At 38.3% G+C, this 16929-nt stretch overlaps 1 protein-coding gene and 1 long non-coding RNA gene across 2 annotated transcripts; both read right to left on the bottom strand.

Annotated features, from left to right (window-relative positions):
- Positions 1 to 608: 608 nt before the first annotated feature.
- Positions 609 to 3787, bottom strand: LOC125592583. Its single transcript, XM_048767837.1, has 3 exons — positions 3157 to 3787; positions 1013 to 2685; positions 609 to 617 (listed from the first exon to the last, which is right to left on the bottom strand). Exons 1-3 carry the CDS (start codon positions 3785 to 3787, stop codon positions 609 to 611), a joined length of 2313 nt encoding a protein of 770 aa, XP_048623794.1.
- Positions 3788 to 11413: 7626 nt separating this feature from the next.
- On the bottom strand, positions 11414 to 16421 carry LOC111215985. The gene is made up of 3 exons (XR_002664693.2): positions 12591 to 16421; positions 12039 to 12207; positions 11414 to 11795 (listed from the first exon to the last, which is right to left on the bottom strand). It is a non-coding gene; the product is annotated as an uncharacterized LOC111215985 (long non-coding RNA).
- Between the last annotated feature and the right edge of the window lie 508 nt (positions 16422 to 16929).

Below are 16929 nucleotides of genomic sequence, written 5' to 3'. Positions count from 1 at the left end.
ATGATCTTCTGTTTATAAGATAAAAAGAAATAATAAACATGTATTGTGTATTGGACCTAAATCTAAACTGGATTTGGATCACTAAGCCCATTACGTTGACGTAATGACCACGTGATGTAATTAGGTTAACTCAACACATATATGTTTATTATTACCTTAAAAGATCATCTCTCGGCCGCAAAAACGAAACTTGAAGCGACAAAAGAGTTTGTCAAATTCTTTGAGATTTGATCTCGACGGCACTAGCATCCCGTATCGATCCAGTTTGTGTGCGTGTGGATACCGATAGAGGCACGACGTTTGGAGTGCTTGAAATCTCGACTTGGTTTATTCATCTTTCCGCTGCGAGTAGCCAGGTATATTCAAAACCGTAAGATCTAGATTTATTTCAGTATTTACATGAGATTCTAGACAACTGAATTCATAGCTTGATTTATAAATTGTTATAAACCGGTATGAATTTCCAACAGGACTAAACTTGAGGAATCATTCAAGAAAATGAAAGAAGAAGACGTGTACCGGAGGAAACCTTTTCTCTCTGGTTCGATTCCGCTTAATTACAATCCTCGGATGTCGATTTGTTTGTCAAAGTTTCGAACTGTTCCTGATTAAATGCTCTGCAACCAAAAGGTTCGACACTTTTAATGTATTTTCATGTGACGGGAAGTTGAAACTTTTCTTTTAAAGAAGCATTTATTGTTTACCCAAACAAATGGATCGTTTGGTTGAATTAAACACAAGTAAAAAGTTTTTTTTTTTAAGTTTTTTTCACATTTTAATCATCATAAAATCAAGAACTCTGTACAGATGGTAATATTGTGCTGTTGACTGACCAACTGATTTCAAAAGGTTCTCACTCTCTTTCTCTCCAAATTGGTTGTTGTGTTTGAATGAGAGTATTGCATGCGCTTGTTTTTTTTAATTTTTTTTTTTTTTTTTTGACGTCAAAAGGCTATTCTATTACTCAAACTTGAAGTGGTCTGGGTAACCAAACCGAAATAGAACAACCAACAAAGTGTAACTCTCTACGAAAAGATCTAGCAGTCTTAGCTAGAAAATCTGCAGTCTGATTATGCGCCCGTGGAATGTAAGTGATGTTGAAGTCCGGGAAGCATATCTGTAGCGTCTCTATTCTCTCCAATTCTGTCGCAAAGCTTGGCCACGCCTGAGGATCCTTAACCATAGCAATCAGTTCCTTACAGTCTGTCCCAAAGCTCTGGCAGGTCGAGTGCTGCAGCATACTCTCCATCGCCCACCGCAGTGCTTCTACCCCCGAATGCAAGGCTGATTCACGTCGAGGGAAGTTTTTTGTCCCCATAAGCTGAATATTCCCTGAGCTATCCATCCATGTCCATCCACATCCACTAAAGTTAGCTGAAAGGGTCCAAGAACCATCTTGTAAACAAATATTTTCCAAGCATACGGCTTGGGGTTCCTCATTTATAGTGTCTTGTGTAACTGCTTGTACCACCTCATTAGCTTCAAACCATGCATGGCATTCACTCTCAGCATGTCTAACTAGTTCCAGAGGATCTCTATCTATGCCCCTGAAGAGTTTTTCATTCCTAGCCTTCAAAATGAACCATATTATCCAGGGATAAGGATACCTGTCTTGCTCTGGCTCCATGATACTATTTTTCCTCCAAAATAGATAATCCATGTTTGTGTATACGCTCGATACCGGAAAAATATTTGGGCACGTCGGGGTTGAAGATAAAGACCATACTTGACGGGCTGGTGGACATTCAAAGATTGCATGTGTGACAGTCTCCTCTGCTTCTCCACATCTTGGGCAGTAATTGTCACACCGCATATTGCGTCTAACTAAATTCCTCGTTACTGCCACATGACCAGTTAACAACTGCCACATAAGATGACATATCTTCGTAGGGGCCTTCAGTTTCCATGCAAAGGCCTGGAGCTTTGTAATACTTGGCTCCAAAACTTCCTTCTCCTCTGTTAACTTTAATAAATTATGTGCCACCCAATATCCAGATTTAACCGTGTATTGGCCACTCCTTGTAAAGTTCCAGCAGAAAGTATCACGACGGTGCGTTGAGCTTATGGCCAAACTCCTTATGAGTGGTATATCCTCAGGATGAACATAGTTCTCCAACAGTCCCACATCCCAATCCTTCAATCCCTGATCAATAAGATCGCTTACTCTCATGTTAGGGTTCATCACAGGAGCTATGGGGGCAGCTGGCCTGGCGGGATTCGATGGAATCCATGGATCCTCCCATACCTTAACCTCATAGCCTGAGTGTATCTTCTGTCTAAACCCCAGTAGCAGCAATTTTCTTGCAGCAGAGATGCTAGTCCACACATAGGATGAGCTACTAACAGGGCTTACTCTCAGTGGTGAGCTCAATCTATAGTACCTTCCCCGTAAGACTCGGGCGACCAGGGAATCAGGAAACTGTACTAGTCTCCATAGTTGTTTAGCCAGAAGCGCCAGATTAAAGTCATGAATCAATCGGAAGCCAATTCCACCCTCCTCTCTGGGTAGACAGACTTTCTCCCATTTCGCCCAGTGTATTCCCCTTTTTGGTGGATTCGAGCTCCACCAGAACTGAGCAATGGCACTTGCCAAATTTTCACATATCTCCAATGGGAGCAGGAAAGTTGATATGACGTATGTCGGAAGAGCGAGCATAATGGATTTTACCAGTACTTCTTTTCCACCTTTTGAGAGCCATCTACATGTTCATCCATTCACTCTATGCATCAGCTTATCTTTCAGAAATGCAAAAAGTTTGCATTTAGATCCGCTTATGTCTTCGGGGATGCCTAAGTATGTTCCCATTCCACCTTCATTCTGTATCCCAAGTGCGTCTTTAATCTCTTGTCTCGTATTTGCATTAATCCGCTTACCAAAGAGTAAGGAGGATTTGTCAAAGTTGATGCATTGACCAGATGCTTTACCATATTTCCTGACTACTTTCATTACTTCTTCACATTCATGGGGCTCCGCCTTACAGAAGAAAAGGCTATCATCAGCAAAGAGAAGGTGGGATACCGACGGACACGTGCGTGTAACACGCATCCCTGTTATCTTCCCTTGTATCTCTGCATGATTAAGAAGGCTAGCGAGCGCTTCCGTGCATACAATAAAAATGAAAGGAGACAAAGGATCTCCTTGTCTTAGTCCTCTACCTGGAATAATATTCCCTCTTGGCTCTCCATTCATGAGAACCCTATATTTCACCGATGTAATGCATCGCATGACCCAGCTAGTCCAAGTTTCTGAGAATCCCATTTTACGTAGGACAACTTCAATAAACGACCACTCCATCCTATCATATGCTTTGCTCATGTCTGTCTTGATGGCCATCCTTTTATTTCGTCCACTCGGTTTCGTTCTCAATGCGTGGAACATTTCCTGAGCGATCATAACATTATCTGAAATCTGTCTCCCAGCAACAAAGGCTAACTGGGTTTCCGATATCAAACCTGGTAGCACTTTTTTCAACCTTTGGCATAAGACTTTAGAGATTATCTTGTAGCTGACATTGCACAGGCTAATGGGTCTGAATTGAGTCATTGCATTAGGCTTTGTTATCTTCGGGATGAGACATATATTTTTGTCATTCAGTCTGTTCACCATCGTCCCCTCAAGAAGAAATTTATTAACCATAAGAGTTAAATCCTCCTTTACTATATCCCAAAATTTCTGGTAGAAAAGTGCAGTCATCCCATCTGGTCCTGGAGCTTTCTCTGGGTGCATGGCAAAAAGCGCTAATTTGACCTCCCATTTAGAGACAGGAGCTATAAGGTCATCATTCATAGCACCAGTTATCGTTGTTGGCACCTGAGCTAGCGCCTCTTCGATTTCCTCCGGTTTGATGATTCAAAAATCTGCCTGAAATAACTAGTAGCAATGGCTACAAGTCCTTCTTCATCCTCAATAATATTCCCATTCTCATCTAAGAGCTGTGTGATCTTATTTCTTGCTCTTCTTTGCTTCGTCAAGGCATGGAAAAATTTTGTATTTCTATCTCCCTCTCTCAGCCAAAACACCCGACTCTTTTGCTTCCAGAACATCTCTTCCGCTTTACGAGCATGTGAGAGTTCCTTCAGAGCTGCTGCAATTTCCTCAGTTGTGGCATTATCATCTGCATACAAGCCTTCCATCTTTTCTTTAAGCTCTTCCAATAATTTTGCCGAATTGACATTATTTTGCCTTCGCCATTCACTCAAGGCTCTCCTGCAGCTGGAAATATGTTCCATAATATTCGCGTTTGGAGGAAGATCAGGAGATTTCCATCCCTCAAGGATAACTTGCCGTAGCTCCTCATTATCCAACCATCTTTTATCAAATTTAAAATTTTTAGATCTTCTCGTTGGCTTTATGAGTATGTCTACAAGAATCGGACGATGATCCGATCCCCATAGCCTCATGTACTTAACAGTCGAGTGGGGAAACTTCTCATGCCAGTCCGCATTTCCTACTGCTCTATCTAAGCGACATCGAACTGTTGATCCTCCTGCTCTCTTCCCCACCGAAGAAAGCATATCTCCCGTGAAAGGAAATTCTAACATGCCACAATCATTAAGCATCTGCTTAAAAGGAAGAAAGGAGCTATCAGGGCGTTGTCTTCCTCCTGTTTTCTCGTTATGACATGTTATTTCATTAAAGTCTCCTATCATGAACCAAGGTCCATTTCTAGTTGTTGAGAAACGCGTAAGACGTTCCCAAACTTCATCTCGTCGTTCCAAAACAGGGTCACCATAAACAAACGTCATGAAAACTTTTATTCCATCAATGACTGCCTCAATGTCAATCATTCTGTTATTCGAAAATAAAACATTAACTTGAAAATCATCCATAAAAAATAAAGCTAAACCTCCGCTAAGGCCAAGTGGCTCAACGGTAAATAAATGATCAAATCCTAAATCGGCCTGAATGTTTTGCAGCAGCGGCCTCCTATTCTTCGTCTCAGAAAGAAACACAAGTCCTGGGCGATGCTTCTCACACATCTCCGTAAGGCGTCGAACTGTGAGGTCGTTTCCAATCCCTCGACAGTTCCAACTGAGTGTCCTCATTTATACTCATGTGATGAGTTTTTGGAACCCATCAATCCATCACTTTTGGACACACCTTTGGAAACACCACTTCTCTGCCTCTTCGAACTCTGATCATGTTTCCTTGACCTGCTCGAATCTCTAGCCATATGAGCTCCTTGAGACGAAGAAGAAGACTTCCGAGGAGATCCTCGACGAAGGATCTCAAATTTTTTTCTCTGAAAGCCCAATGGGACATTCACCTTATTACCTTGTCTACTGTGCTTCAACCCTCTATTATCAGGTTCTGAAGTCGCAGGCCCCTTTGCTACCATGCTCGCAGCCTGCTGCCCTTCTCTCTCTTCCATCTCTTTGAGGTCAATACCACGTAAATCCTCATCTATCCCTTCACATTCCATCATTCCATCCTCCCGATTATCCTCAATATCCATGTCATTCAAAGCACCAATTATCTGATTGTCTGCAGGAACGGTTACCGGTTCGTGATCACTAAGGTTCGTGAAAGAAAGAGAGCGAGTAAGCTCCTTTGCCCGCTTTGTGACATTCTCCTCCATGTCATGGTCAATACGTGATGGCGTTACAATAGCACTGGCCAATCTCTTAGCACCTCTAGCACTGATACCCTCTCCTGACCTGCCGCTTTGATACTCAATCACACCATGGGAACCATTGTTACTTGTACCAGTAGGTTGTTCATAAGGAACAATCTGTCGAAAGCTTATTGGTGTTGACGCTGGCGCCATTGGCACTGTGGCTGGACGCTTAGTATTCACAGCTTTCTCTCACCAAGTCTACCTCAGATTACGGTCATATGGACCCTTAGAAGCTCCATATCTATTGCTCCGATTAGGATCATTGTGGCGTCTCATGATCCTATCAGAATGCGTAGCACGGAGATTACCAGACTGATGCGTCCTGTGTGCATACTTCCTATCATCCTCGCCATACCTTGACTGAGCTGCGTGTCTGGCAGGTTCCATACGTTGCCCATAAGGCTGACGGTCATATACATTTGGCTTGTGCTCAGTGTGAAAGTTATGGTACTGTGCCTTATCCTGTGGAACCTGCATCCTCGTAAAGATACCAGGTCGCTCTGTTTGAGACTGAAGTCACGATCGCACATCCAAAGAAGGACAATGATCCTTCTCATGGGTAAGCATACCACATGTAGAGCAGTGCTTAAATAGCTTCTCGTACTTGATTTCAATGGTGACCTCATCTCCATCCTTCGACTCCACTTTCCTTGAGAATTTGAGGGGTTTCCTAGAGTCCACATCAATGAGCATGCTGCCCTCAGCCACATCCAAAGAATCAACATGAACATGGCCTAATCTTGCCCCAGTGTTCCTAAGATTTGTATCCGTCCAATGATGCAAAGGGAGGCCAATCACTTGAACCTTAAAAGGAACGATCCACGGGTAATCATCATGAACAATGGGTTCCCATCGCACCAGCACAAACATACAGAAGTTAAAATGAAAGGGACCCTGTCGAAGAACAGAGCTGAGGTCCTCTTCCGAAGTGAAATTAAGGAGAAACTTCCCATTGCCCAGGTCATTAGCCGTAATGCGATCTTCCATGCCCCATTGTGATGGCATCTTCTGAAGTAACTTCTCAACGTTTTGTTTCTTCAGGTTGAGTACCTTGCCTATAAACGAGAGACTGAACTCGCTAACGATCAGTGAATCATCCTGATCCATCAGAATGATCGGCGCGTCGTCATCCTCGTAAAGGATACCTTTTCCTTTCATGTCTGCCATGTGGCTAGAACGTGATCTGTAAGATGACCCCATGTATACCGAACGTCTACTTGATCCTCGTATAGATCAAATCGCCGAGCCAAATCAAAGAGATTCGTGCTGTAGCTTGAGGACACGTGAGTGATCAGATGAGAGCGGATGCGATCGGATCTGTGGAACGTGAACGCAGCGGCTAATTCTTGTGATCTCCACGTCAAAGAACGTGATGATCAGAGGGAGATCAAAGCTTCGAAGGAAGCTCCACCAAGCGAAGAGACGAAGCGGCAACAGGAAAGCTTGAACAAGACGGCAGTTACGAAACCTCCAGGAACGCCGTGGGACCACCTCGATACACAGGGAGTGTCGGATAGTCTCCCCTGCGATGATGCAGAGACCGCCGAGTGCAGGATCGACGTCAAGTCTATCTGGATCTTGGAATCGCCATTCTCATCCCCTCCTGGATGCGCTTGTTTATGTGAGATAAGAGTGACCACATGTAGATACAAAAGTTGCTTGATGAAGTTATTAGAGAAATAGTTTTAGATAGTCCTATATGAACTTTTTCTCCCAATTTTAGATTCCAAAGCCCAAAGACACAAACATATTTTATTTAATATGGTCATTTACCATTTTACCATTCTCTTTCTCTAATTACATTTTTTCTGAAAATTGAAATCACAAAAGCGACGACGACAACTTGTCTCATCTCCGGCATCGATCCTCTCCGCATTCATCATCTCCGGCATCGATCATCTCCACCCTCATCATCATCTCCAGCGCGATCAACCCGTCCGTCATCATCTCCGCTCATTCCATCGTCAACATCTCTTTCGTAATCATCTTCGCTGTCACTTTGTAATCGAGCTAAACGTGTTTGCTTTTTGTGTAAAAATTCAATTCTGAAAATGTCTTTCAAGCCATTAGACTATGAGTCCCTCAATGAAAACATGAAGACTGTAAGTAATCAGCGGTGAATTCTATTTTCGTGTTTCTGAGCTTTAGAAATAAGACATAAAGGTAACACCTTTTTGTTATGCCTTTTGCAAAATCATTAGTTTTCACTTGCTCTTATTATCAACCTGAAGATATAGAATGTAAATATATGTAACGGATCAATTTCATAAATGTTGGGAACATTGATGCATTAAAACATAAGCCTCTTACATTTCTTCGTGATATGGTTGCTCTTTGCTTTAATCTTTTAATCAAGTGTTTACATTGACTAAAGACGTTTCCAGGAGTTCAAAAGGAAGTTATTGAGTTCATTTAACATCATAATAGATATCTAAGGTAATAGCTTCAAACAGATCTCTTGTGAAAGAAAGATCATATTCTGAGACTTTTGACTTCTTATCATTAGAACCAGAACGAACCAGAACACTCATATTTCTAACTGATGGAACTAGAAAAGGTGTGATGCAAATCTTTAACTCTATTGTAGGACCAAAAGATGGAGTAATGACCTTGTTCCTATATGAGACATTTTGTTTAGTTTTATTAGGCTGATAAGCTTTTCATGGTTGGTAGATTATGGTTCCAGTTCCACATTAACCACTTTACTCAGGTACCATATCTCTGTTAGGAGGCAAATCTTGTTCCTTATTTTGAAGAGACTGATAACTGGAGACTTGATGTTAACAAGGAATACAGTGAGTAGAACTCTTAATGCAGAAGCTTCTTTATTGATTAAGACATATGGTTAATGGCAATGGTGATTATTAACCCCATAAACCCAACTGGTTAGTGTCTCACTGAAGCTAACTTAAGAGAGATATTAAAGTTCTGTTATGACAAGAGATTGGTTCTTCTTGGAGACGAAGTGTATCAACATAGCATATACAGATTGGTTCTTCTTGCTTGTTCTGGAAGACTTTGTTCAAATTTAGGATAGTCATCCGGAACAAGGATTGCCTTAAGATTGCCTTGTTCACTTTTTTGAAATCTTTTGGAAGACTTTGTTCAAATTTAGGATAGCCATCCCGAACAAGGAATGTTTAAAATTTCTTCCTAAAATCAAACAAGTAAAATAAATAACAATTTTCTTAAGAAATGAATAAACATTTATCTTAAAGAGATTATTAACTAAGGATCTTACCTGTTAGACAGGCTTTTCACCACAGGGTTTCTACTACGACTAGGCTGCAATTTTCAAATTCCAAAGTTAACATCGAATTGTATCTAAATGCTTAGACGTGAGACCAAACATGATTAAGACCTTGCAGATGAAATGCTATGGTTGGTATTAAATTAGCCTATCAGAGACATATCCCGCAAACAAGCTTAGCATAAAACTACAGAACCATGAGGAACAAGATCAAATACAATCGATAAACACACAAAAAGGACAATCCTTTGAGAGATTGGGAAGGAAGTGAGTACTTTGGAGAGAAATCCGGCAGCTTTTTAAAAATCCATAGGATGTTTGGTATGGCTTCAAAACTCATCAGGAAACAGCTTAGGTACAACATAACGCTAGCGGTTGATACCTATGCATTTGTTGTGCCTCCAACAAGCTTCACTAAGCTTTTTATCACCAGCGTTATCGGTGTCAGTATTAGAATGGTTGTTGTTGAAAGCATCTGAGACCTGCAATCACACTTTGACATTGTTACGTTACCATTCAGGTGAAAAAGGGGAAACACAACAAAGATAATTTGTCTTCTTCCATGTACATCCATTAACCTCACAAGTGGGAGCTAAATACAATTATGTGTTAAACATGAACAGATGATTCTCCTCACAATTTGTCTGAAAATATCACAATTTGAAACTTACCAAATATGCATATATCAAATTCTCAGTTTTTAATCTCATTTCATTTTTTTAGTTTAAACTTTTCTACAAAGAAATAAACTAATATTTTATTCTAGAAATCCATCCAGAAGATTCGAAATACCTTCCTTGATTTATGATACACAAGTGGGAGTTAAATACAATTATGTGTTAAACATGAACAGATGATTCTCGTCAGCCAAGCGGCTAAACTGCTAACATTCCGAAACACTAAAGACACTCTCCCTCCGGGTTCGATCTCCCACCGAACAAGACTTTTCTTCATCTACATTATTTTTCTATTTTTTGGTTTCTGTAAAGCTATCCAGATTATGTAACATGCTTTCCTATTAGATTCAGAACCCGAAAATTTCCGACAAGTAAAATAATTGATTTCCTTGCAATCTTCGTATGAAACTTCAGGAACATAACCAAGTCAACATTCATGACAAAAGATTTTTTGAAAAACAGAGTCTGAACTAAACAAAAGATTGTTAAATGTGGATCTTATGTTGGATGGAGATATGCAAGAAGAAAACATTTTTCAAGAACAATATGGTGTATATTAGCTAAACACATGATATCTTGGCTAAACTCATGACATATATAATTGGGACTTTGCTTAAATGCACTGAAAACAAGTTCTGGAAACCCATTCTAAATACGTTATATGCTATCGTAAATATGGTATATAAGTACGTTTGTCAATATATTCATTTATGTTTGACTAAACCACTATTCACCAACAACGAGAGGAGCTGGTGCTATTAAAGTGAATAGCTATTTTAAGAGCAAGGGAGAGTTAATGTTGAGGATGAAGAAATGGGCTTTAGAGTGGACGTTTGAATATAAGACTATCTATTCTAACAAGTCAAGAGTTGTATTGCAGTGTGTTGGTGACAATTGCTCGTGGGGGATGCCTGCCACTAAGCTGTCTTGTTCAGATTTTTTTTTTTGTGGTTAAGAAATATGTGCATGAGCATATACCAAAACGTTTTGGAAGCTTTTGTAAGTAATCAGGATAACCTTCCTGATTTAAACATACCACATATATATATTTTTTTAAAAGCCTATCCTGATTAAGTTGGATGCTTTCCAACTTTTATAATATAAAATTTAGGTTTAACTGCATCTTTTCTAAAAATTTCAAATCACAATTTAAAATATCCAAAATATGCAGACATCAGCCCTTAGTTTTTTGTTATCTCATTTCAATTTTTTAGTTAAAACTTCTTTGCTAGAAAGAAATACACTGATATTCAACTATTCTCGAAACCCATCCAGAAATTCCAAAATTCTTTCCAACAATTATAATATAAAATTTACGGTTAAATAAATTTATGTTTTAGCTGCTACCAGATGATTCTCCTCAGCCTAGAGGCTAAAACCCCTCTCATACGAAACATAGTAAAACACTTGCCTCAACCCGCGTTCGATACCCCTTGGAATCGGATAGCTTTTTTATTTTTTTAATTGAATAAAACTCAATGATTATATTCTTTTACTTACATCAACAAACAAGTGAAACACACTTCGCCTAGTGGCTTAGGCTACACTTTATTCCCCTTTTCCCAGAGATCTCAGGTTCCAATCCTGGTATATGTATATTTGTTCTTTTTCTCTCCAAAATTCCAATTTCACAATTTGATCTCATTTATTTTTTTAGTTTAAACTTGTTTGCTAGAAAGAAACACACTGATATTCGACTATTCTAGAAACCCATCCAGAAATTTCAAATTCTTTCCAACATTTATTATATAAAATTTATGGTTAAATACATTTATGTTTTAGCTACTACCAGATGATTCTCCTCGGCCTAGCGGCTAAACCCCCTCTTTTATAAAACTTAATAAAACACTTGCTTCAACCCGCGTTCGATTCTTCTTGGAATCGGATCGGTTTTTTAATTGAATACAAATCAATGGATTATATTCCTATACCATCCTAAAATTACCATAAGCTATCCTAGATAGAATATAATATGTGTTTTACAATGATAACACATTTTAACATTTTCTTGATAGAATTACAGAATGCTTCAAGACATCCTGAGAATTCTTCAATAACAATCTAAATGAAAAAAACGTCCAAGGATTCTATCTAACTCTTCTGGCTTCAGAATACCTAGACATTTTTGATATAAGCAGTGCTCAAGTATTGGTTTATTTTCACTCTTGAGTTTGGCTGTGATCTTATAGGATACTTGAGCTCATGCAGTGCTAGTATTTCAGGTACTGAATTTCCCATCATGTTGCTGCCCTGCGTAACGAAGACAAACAAAATTCAATTTTTCTAGTATCGGATTTTCTGGAAAGCTATCCTGAAATTTTGAAACACCTTCCCACAGTTAAAAAAAAAAACAAAAACAAAAACCCCACAAAGTTTTACAAGCAAACTCATCTCAGTCACACTCAGTCACACTGGAATGGCAGATAAAATACCACCACATAATCAAACAGAATCAACATTATCTAGAAAAGAACACAATCTAAGGTACATTACCTTAAAACCTTGTGTTCCCAAAATTTAGCAGCCTTTGATTAAAGCTCCAACAAATGCAACAAAGCTTTGTCTTTACCAGAACAACTTCTCAGGTAACGGCGTTTCTCTTTAGCTACAAATAGTACCAAACATTTTAATGATGTAATGAATCTCCCATAGTGTTACTGTCCTGCATAAACAAGCCAAATTTTTTTAATCGGATTTTCTAGAAAGGTATCTCGAATCTTAAACAGTCCTTCCTAAAATAATAAAAATTCCCAAAAAGTTTCACAAGCACAAGCACAAGCAACAAGAGACCAAAAAAGTCATAAGCAAATTCACAAGTCTATCAAAGATATCAATATGTGTAAGCCAAGCAAAAAGGTTTTCAAATTTGTTAACATCATATTTTCGGGAAAGCTTTCTAGAAACTACCCAAATCTTTCCTGAAACTTAAAAAAACACTAGTTTCACAAGCCCAAGCAAGAAGAGACTAAAAATGTCATAAAACGATGTTGATTCAGATGTAGCTCAACTGTATCTAGAAAACAACAAAATCAAAAGGTACATTACCTAAAAACCTTGTGTTTCCACAATTCAGCAGCCTTTGATTTGAGCTCCAACAACTTCCAAGGACATTTCCTTCGCTGGACAACAAACGCAACAGAGCTTTGTCTTTACCAGAACAACTTCTCGGGTTAATAGTGGTTCTCTTCAGCTACAAACAGTACCAAACAGTCTAATGAGGCACATTACAGTTGCGAATAAAGAGAACATGAAAAAGTTATAACTTTTATATGTGTTCTTAACAAGAAAAAGCTATAACTTCTAGAGGAACAAGAGAACTAAAACATCAACACACACAGACATGGAAATAAATAGCCAAGAACAGTTCTACTGATCACAACAGCAGCATTTAACTTCTGTGCTACTAAATATCCAATCTCAGAAGCATTCTATCGAACATGTTAACGGCATAACCAAATCCCAGCAAGGCAAATACTTTTCCGAGAATATAAGATGCATTACCTTAGATTTTTGTACTGCTCAAAGTAAATATATTCGATTAATACAGAAAAGCAAACTTATTAGTTCTCAAGTAACTCTAAAACGCAAGCAATTATCATTGAAGATAGAAGCCCCATATTTGAATCTCAAAACCCTAGACTTCATAATCATTCGGAAATGGCGTCGTTGGAGAATCGACGCGCTTCGTCGGAGATGATGACAATGTTCTTTGCCGGGGATCATGGAAAGAAATCGGAGTTGCCGTGAGATGATGTTAGTGTTCTTCGTCGGAGATGATGACGTTTCGTTCGTCGCCGTGAGAGAGATCGAAGATGTTTCTGAATTTTTTTTTTCAATTGTTTTATTTAATTTAAAGCGAGGGTATTATAGTCTTTTGAACAGTTAATGAAGGTTATTGTTGTGATTTTTAGCTTCCAATATCATTTTTGAGACAAAAGCTAAAAAGAGGCTATTATGGAGAATTGCCCAAGTTATTATGTTTGGTTTTTATATTATACTCATAAACCAAATAAACTAAAGATTCTATCTACACAACGTACATCAAATGAGAAAATTTTGATGCTAAAATACAAGAATCGAAGATGACAAATTTAATATATAACTAGAGTCTGACTTGAGCTGTGCACAGGGTTATTTTCTAATTTTAAATTTAATTAAACAATTTTTTTGATACGCAATTTATTTAAATCCGTTAATAGAAAAAGAAAAAAGAACCAAACCAAAACAAAATACTCCCTATGTTTCTTAATGTACGATGTTTTGAGAAGTTTTTGATGTTTCAATACGTCTCTAATTTTTTTAAATATACTAATAACTTACTTCATTGTCTATTAGGATTTCTGATATTGATCTTTCTGGTAATCCAGACCAATTATCATTTTTGTTTCGTTTCAGCATGATGGCTTTAGACTCCTCACCAGTATCAGTGGTGAAGACAATATCATTATTTGGTAACCTGAAAATAAATAATGTACCAAGCTAGGGTTAAATGCATCTTCAAAATACTGTATTAATTCATTGTTATATATATATACTTACAATCTAAGAAACTCTTCTAAGTGTTTCAAAAAAAAAAACTCTTCAACACCAAATCCAGATGGGTTTATGACAACACTGGAGGTTTAAAATGCATTTTTATTTTGAGTTTTACTACACTAATAACTTTTTTTTGACTGAACATTTTTTTATAAAGGATTACTAGTTAAAAGCATGAGAAGGAAACTGTTTTACAAGGCAATGCCTAAAGGCTAAGTAGCCTATGCTTAGTATAAGAGAGGAGTATGGTGCGAAGGTCTGCCTGTGGAGACGATTATTCCGTTCATTCCAAAAAGAATAAAACCTTTATTTTACGATGGGAACCAGCAATGGCGGAGCCAAACGAAAGTTTTACCAGAGGCAGTTAAAATTTATCTTCAATTTATAGGGGGTAGTAGAAAAAAAGTCACAACTAAAATCATATAATTCTCAGATAAACAATGGAAAAGTAATTATTTCAGTATTTCATAGGGGGCAGCTGCCTCCCTTACTCCCTACCTCCCTCCGCCACTGGGAACCAGTAGTTCATCGGCAGAGACATGTTTTTGTAAAAATGTACTGTTTAGTATTTGACTTAAAAGTTAAACATTAGTCATGCTTCAAAGATAATTTTTACTACACTTTTTAACTTTTTCTACGACGGGAACCAGTGGTTCGCCAAACTATGTTTTAGTAAAATGTATTGTTCTGAAAGACTTCGCCAAACTTTGTTTTAGTCATCACTGAGGAAGATGAAGCCGAAGAGGCTCGAGACCAAATCCCCGGCCGTAATGCCAAGGAGTGTGTGGTTAAAGCTTATGAGCCTTAAGGCTGAGGGCGGTTATCTGCTCAATCGTAACGCCAAAAGAGACAGTTTAGCTTTGTATCTGAAAGACGAATCGTATAGCTCTGCTTTTTATGTACGAAGGTCATGTTAACTATTGTTTTGTAAAACTTGTTTTGTTTTTCGAAAGTTGTTTCATATAACTCGGTCCGGCTATACAATTTGGTGCATTTTTTTACGAAAGAATCTTTGCATTATGTTCTCCGAGAGTGTTTCGTGTAGATGTAATGGGAGCTTGTTGCTCATAACTGCTTGTGAAGTTTTTGAGGTAATAGTATTTTTTCCTCTGTCATGTTTTTTTCCGCCAAGTTGTTTCTGATAAATTGTGATTTTCCGAAGACTATCTCGTACAAAATGATTTAGCTATATGAAAGTCGTGGGTAACCGGTTTTATGAAAACTATCTTGAAAACCTTTGTCAAGAAACGTCGGAGTAATGTTTTACGAGTGATGTTTCTGCAGATTTGACTAGAAACATTTTCGTTTTCAATCTAATCATCCGTGAAATTTTTTTGTGTAATTCATCGAGTTTTTACGAAAGTTATTTTGTTATGATTTTTTTGAGAAATTGTTTTCTAGGTTTTATGGGAAACGTTCAGGGTACATACGTTGCCTGAGAGGGACAAATTGGTCAACCAGCGGGAGTTCTGGTCAACGAGCGAGGAAAAAGTTTTCTCCTTGTTTGCTCACTCCTTTGTGCGTTCTTTCTCGCAAATCATTTTGATACTTATCCGTCACTTTCTTTGTTCTTAGAAATTTCGGAGCAACCCTTTTTGGTTATACGAGATCAGTTTTGTTAAGTCGAACAGGTTATATACCTTAATACTTTGGTGCTATTAGTACAGGCTGTCTTGACACACAATTACGTTAAGAGCTGCTGTAGAATTTTTTGAGACTATGTTGTTTGAAGGTTCAACTTTTCCCTAGCGTTTAGACAAATCTTAGAGTTTCGTTTTACCATTTGACGATTTTTATGAGGCATTGTATTGCCTAAGTTTTTGCTGTCAAGGGCTATAAGAGTTTGCTTTGTCGAAACCGTTATTTTGATGCCGAAACAAAAAGTTGTAAAGTATGGGAGTACGAGTATCTTACAAAGGAGGACGGCTGAACCAATCTTGTGACATGTCCCATCTGTTCTTCTTCTGAAGATTAAACTGCTCAGTGATTTGGGTCGATTTATAGACGATGATGGGATGAGTTGGTTTTAAGAGGGAATGTGTGTATTGAGTTCTCTCTTTCTTTCGAGGAGACAGAGAGCTAAGCTTGCTGTGTTGATCTCATGGAAACCGTTCCTCTGTCTTGAGAGAGATTGAATCGATTCGCAAGATCTGCATGAACAATAAAGAATAATAGAATGAGGCAGAGAAAATTGTCTAAAACTTAGTTTGCTAGACTAGACCTAGATTCTACGTTATGTAGAGATTACGGAAACCAGTCAGCATTTTCGTCTCCCTAAGTACATGATATCACTTAAATTACCCTCAGGAGTGATATATACTCTCTCAAATAATATGTCGAATTGTAGCACTTATGGATCGAATTCACAGGGAGCTAGGGCACACAAAAGATCTAACAGTTATGTGATTAAGCTAGGCTAATAGATTATAAAAGCAGTAGATATAGTAAATTTGCAGGGGCGAACAAGGTAGTTGTTCTTATGGGACTGAGAGTTGTTTGATGGAAGGATGGTTGCTAGATCTAAGGTTTCTATTCAGGTAATCAGGACTATAATGATATAGAGACTAATTGTTGTATGCAAGATGTTAAAGAGCTCAACAATTAAGAATAAATCGATCAGCATTCGCTTTCTAGATTCGTCTATTGACTAGATCTAATGATCTCAACAATCGGTTTGATCAATTAGAAAGTGTCGATCGATGATTCTAGAGGAATATCAATCGATACACCTTTCACGACATGGATCGATTGTTCTATTGAAATATCGATTGACACGCTTCTACCAAGCTTTGTGCGCGGGTTGATAAAGTACTCACTAGGGTTCCTAGATCAGTTATCACTTGTTTCT

This window comes from Brassica napus, chromosome C9, assembly GCF_020379485.1.
Source record: "Brassica napus cultivar Da-Ae chromosome C9, Da-Ae, whole genome shotgun sequence".
Taxonomy (NCBI): Eukaryota; Viridiplantae; Streptophyta; class Magnoliopsida; order Brassicales; family Brassicaceae; genus Brassica; species Brassica napus.
Note: the sequence above shows the minus strand (reverse complement) of the source record. Positions and strands in the feature narration are given on the sequence as shown.

Coding starts and splice junctions, on each gene's coding strand:
- LOC125592583 (XM_048767837.1), bottom strand. CDS start 3,787: ATGAATGATGACCTTATAGCTCCTGTCTCTAAATGGGAGGTCAAATTA. Junction 2,686..3,156: donor AAGAGGGAATATTATTCCAG/GTAGAGGACTAA, acceptor GGCTCTCAAAAG/GTGGAAAAGAAGTACTGGTA.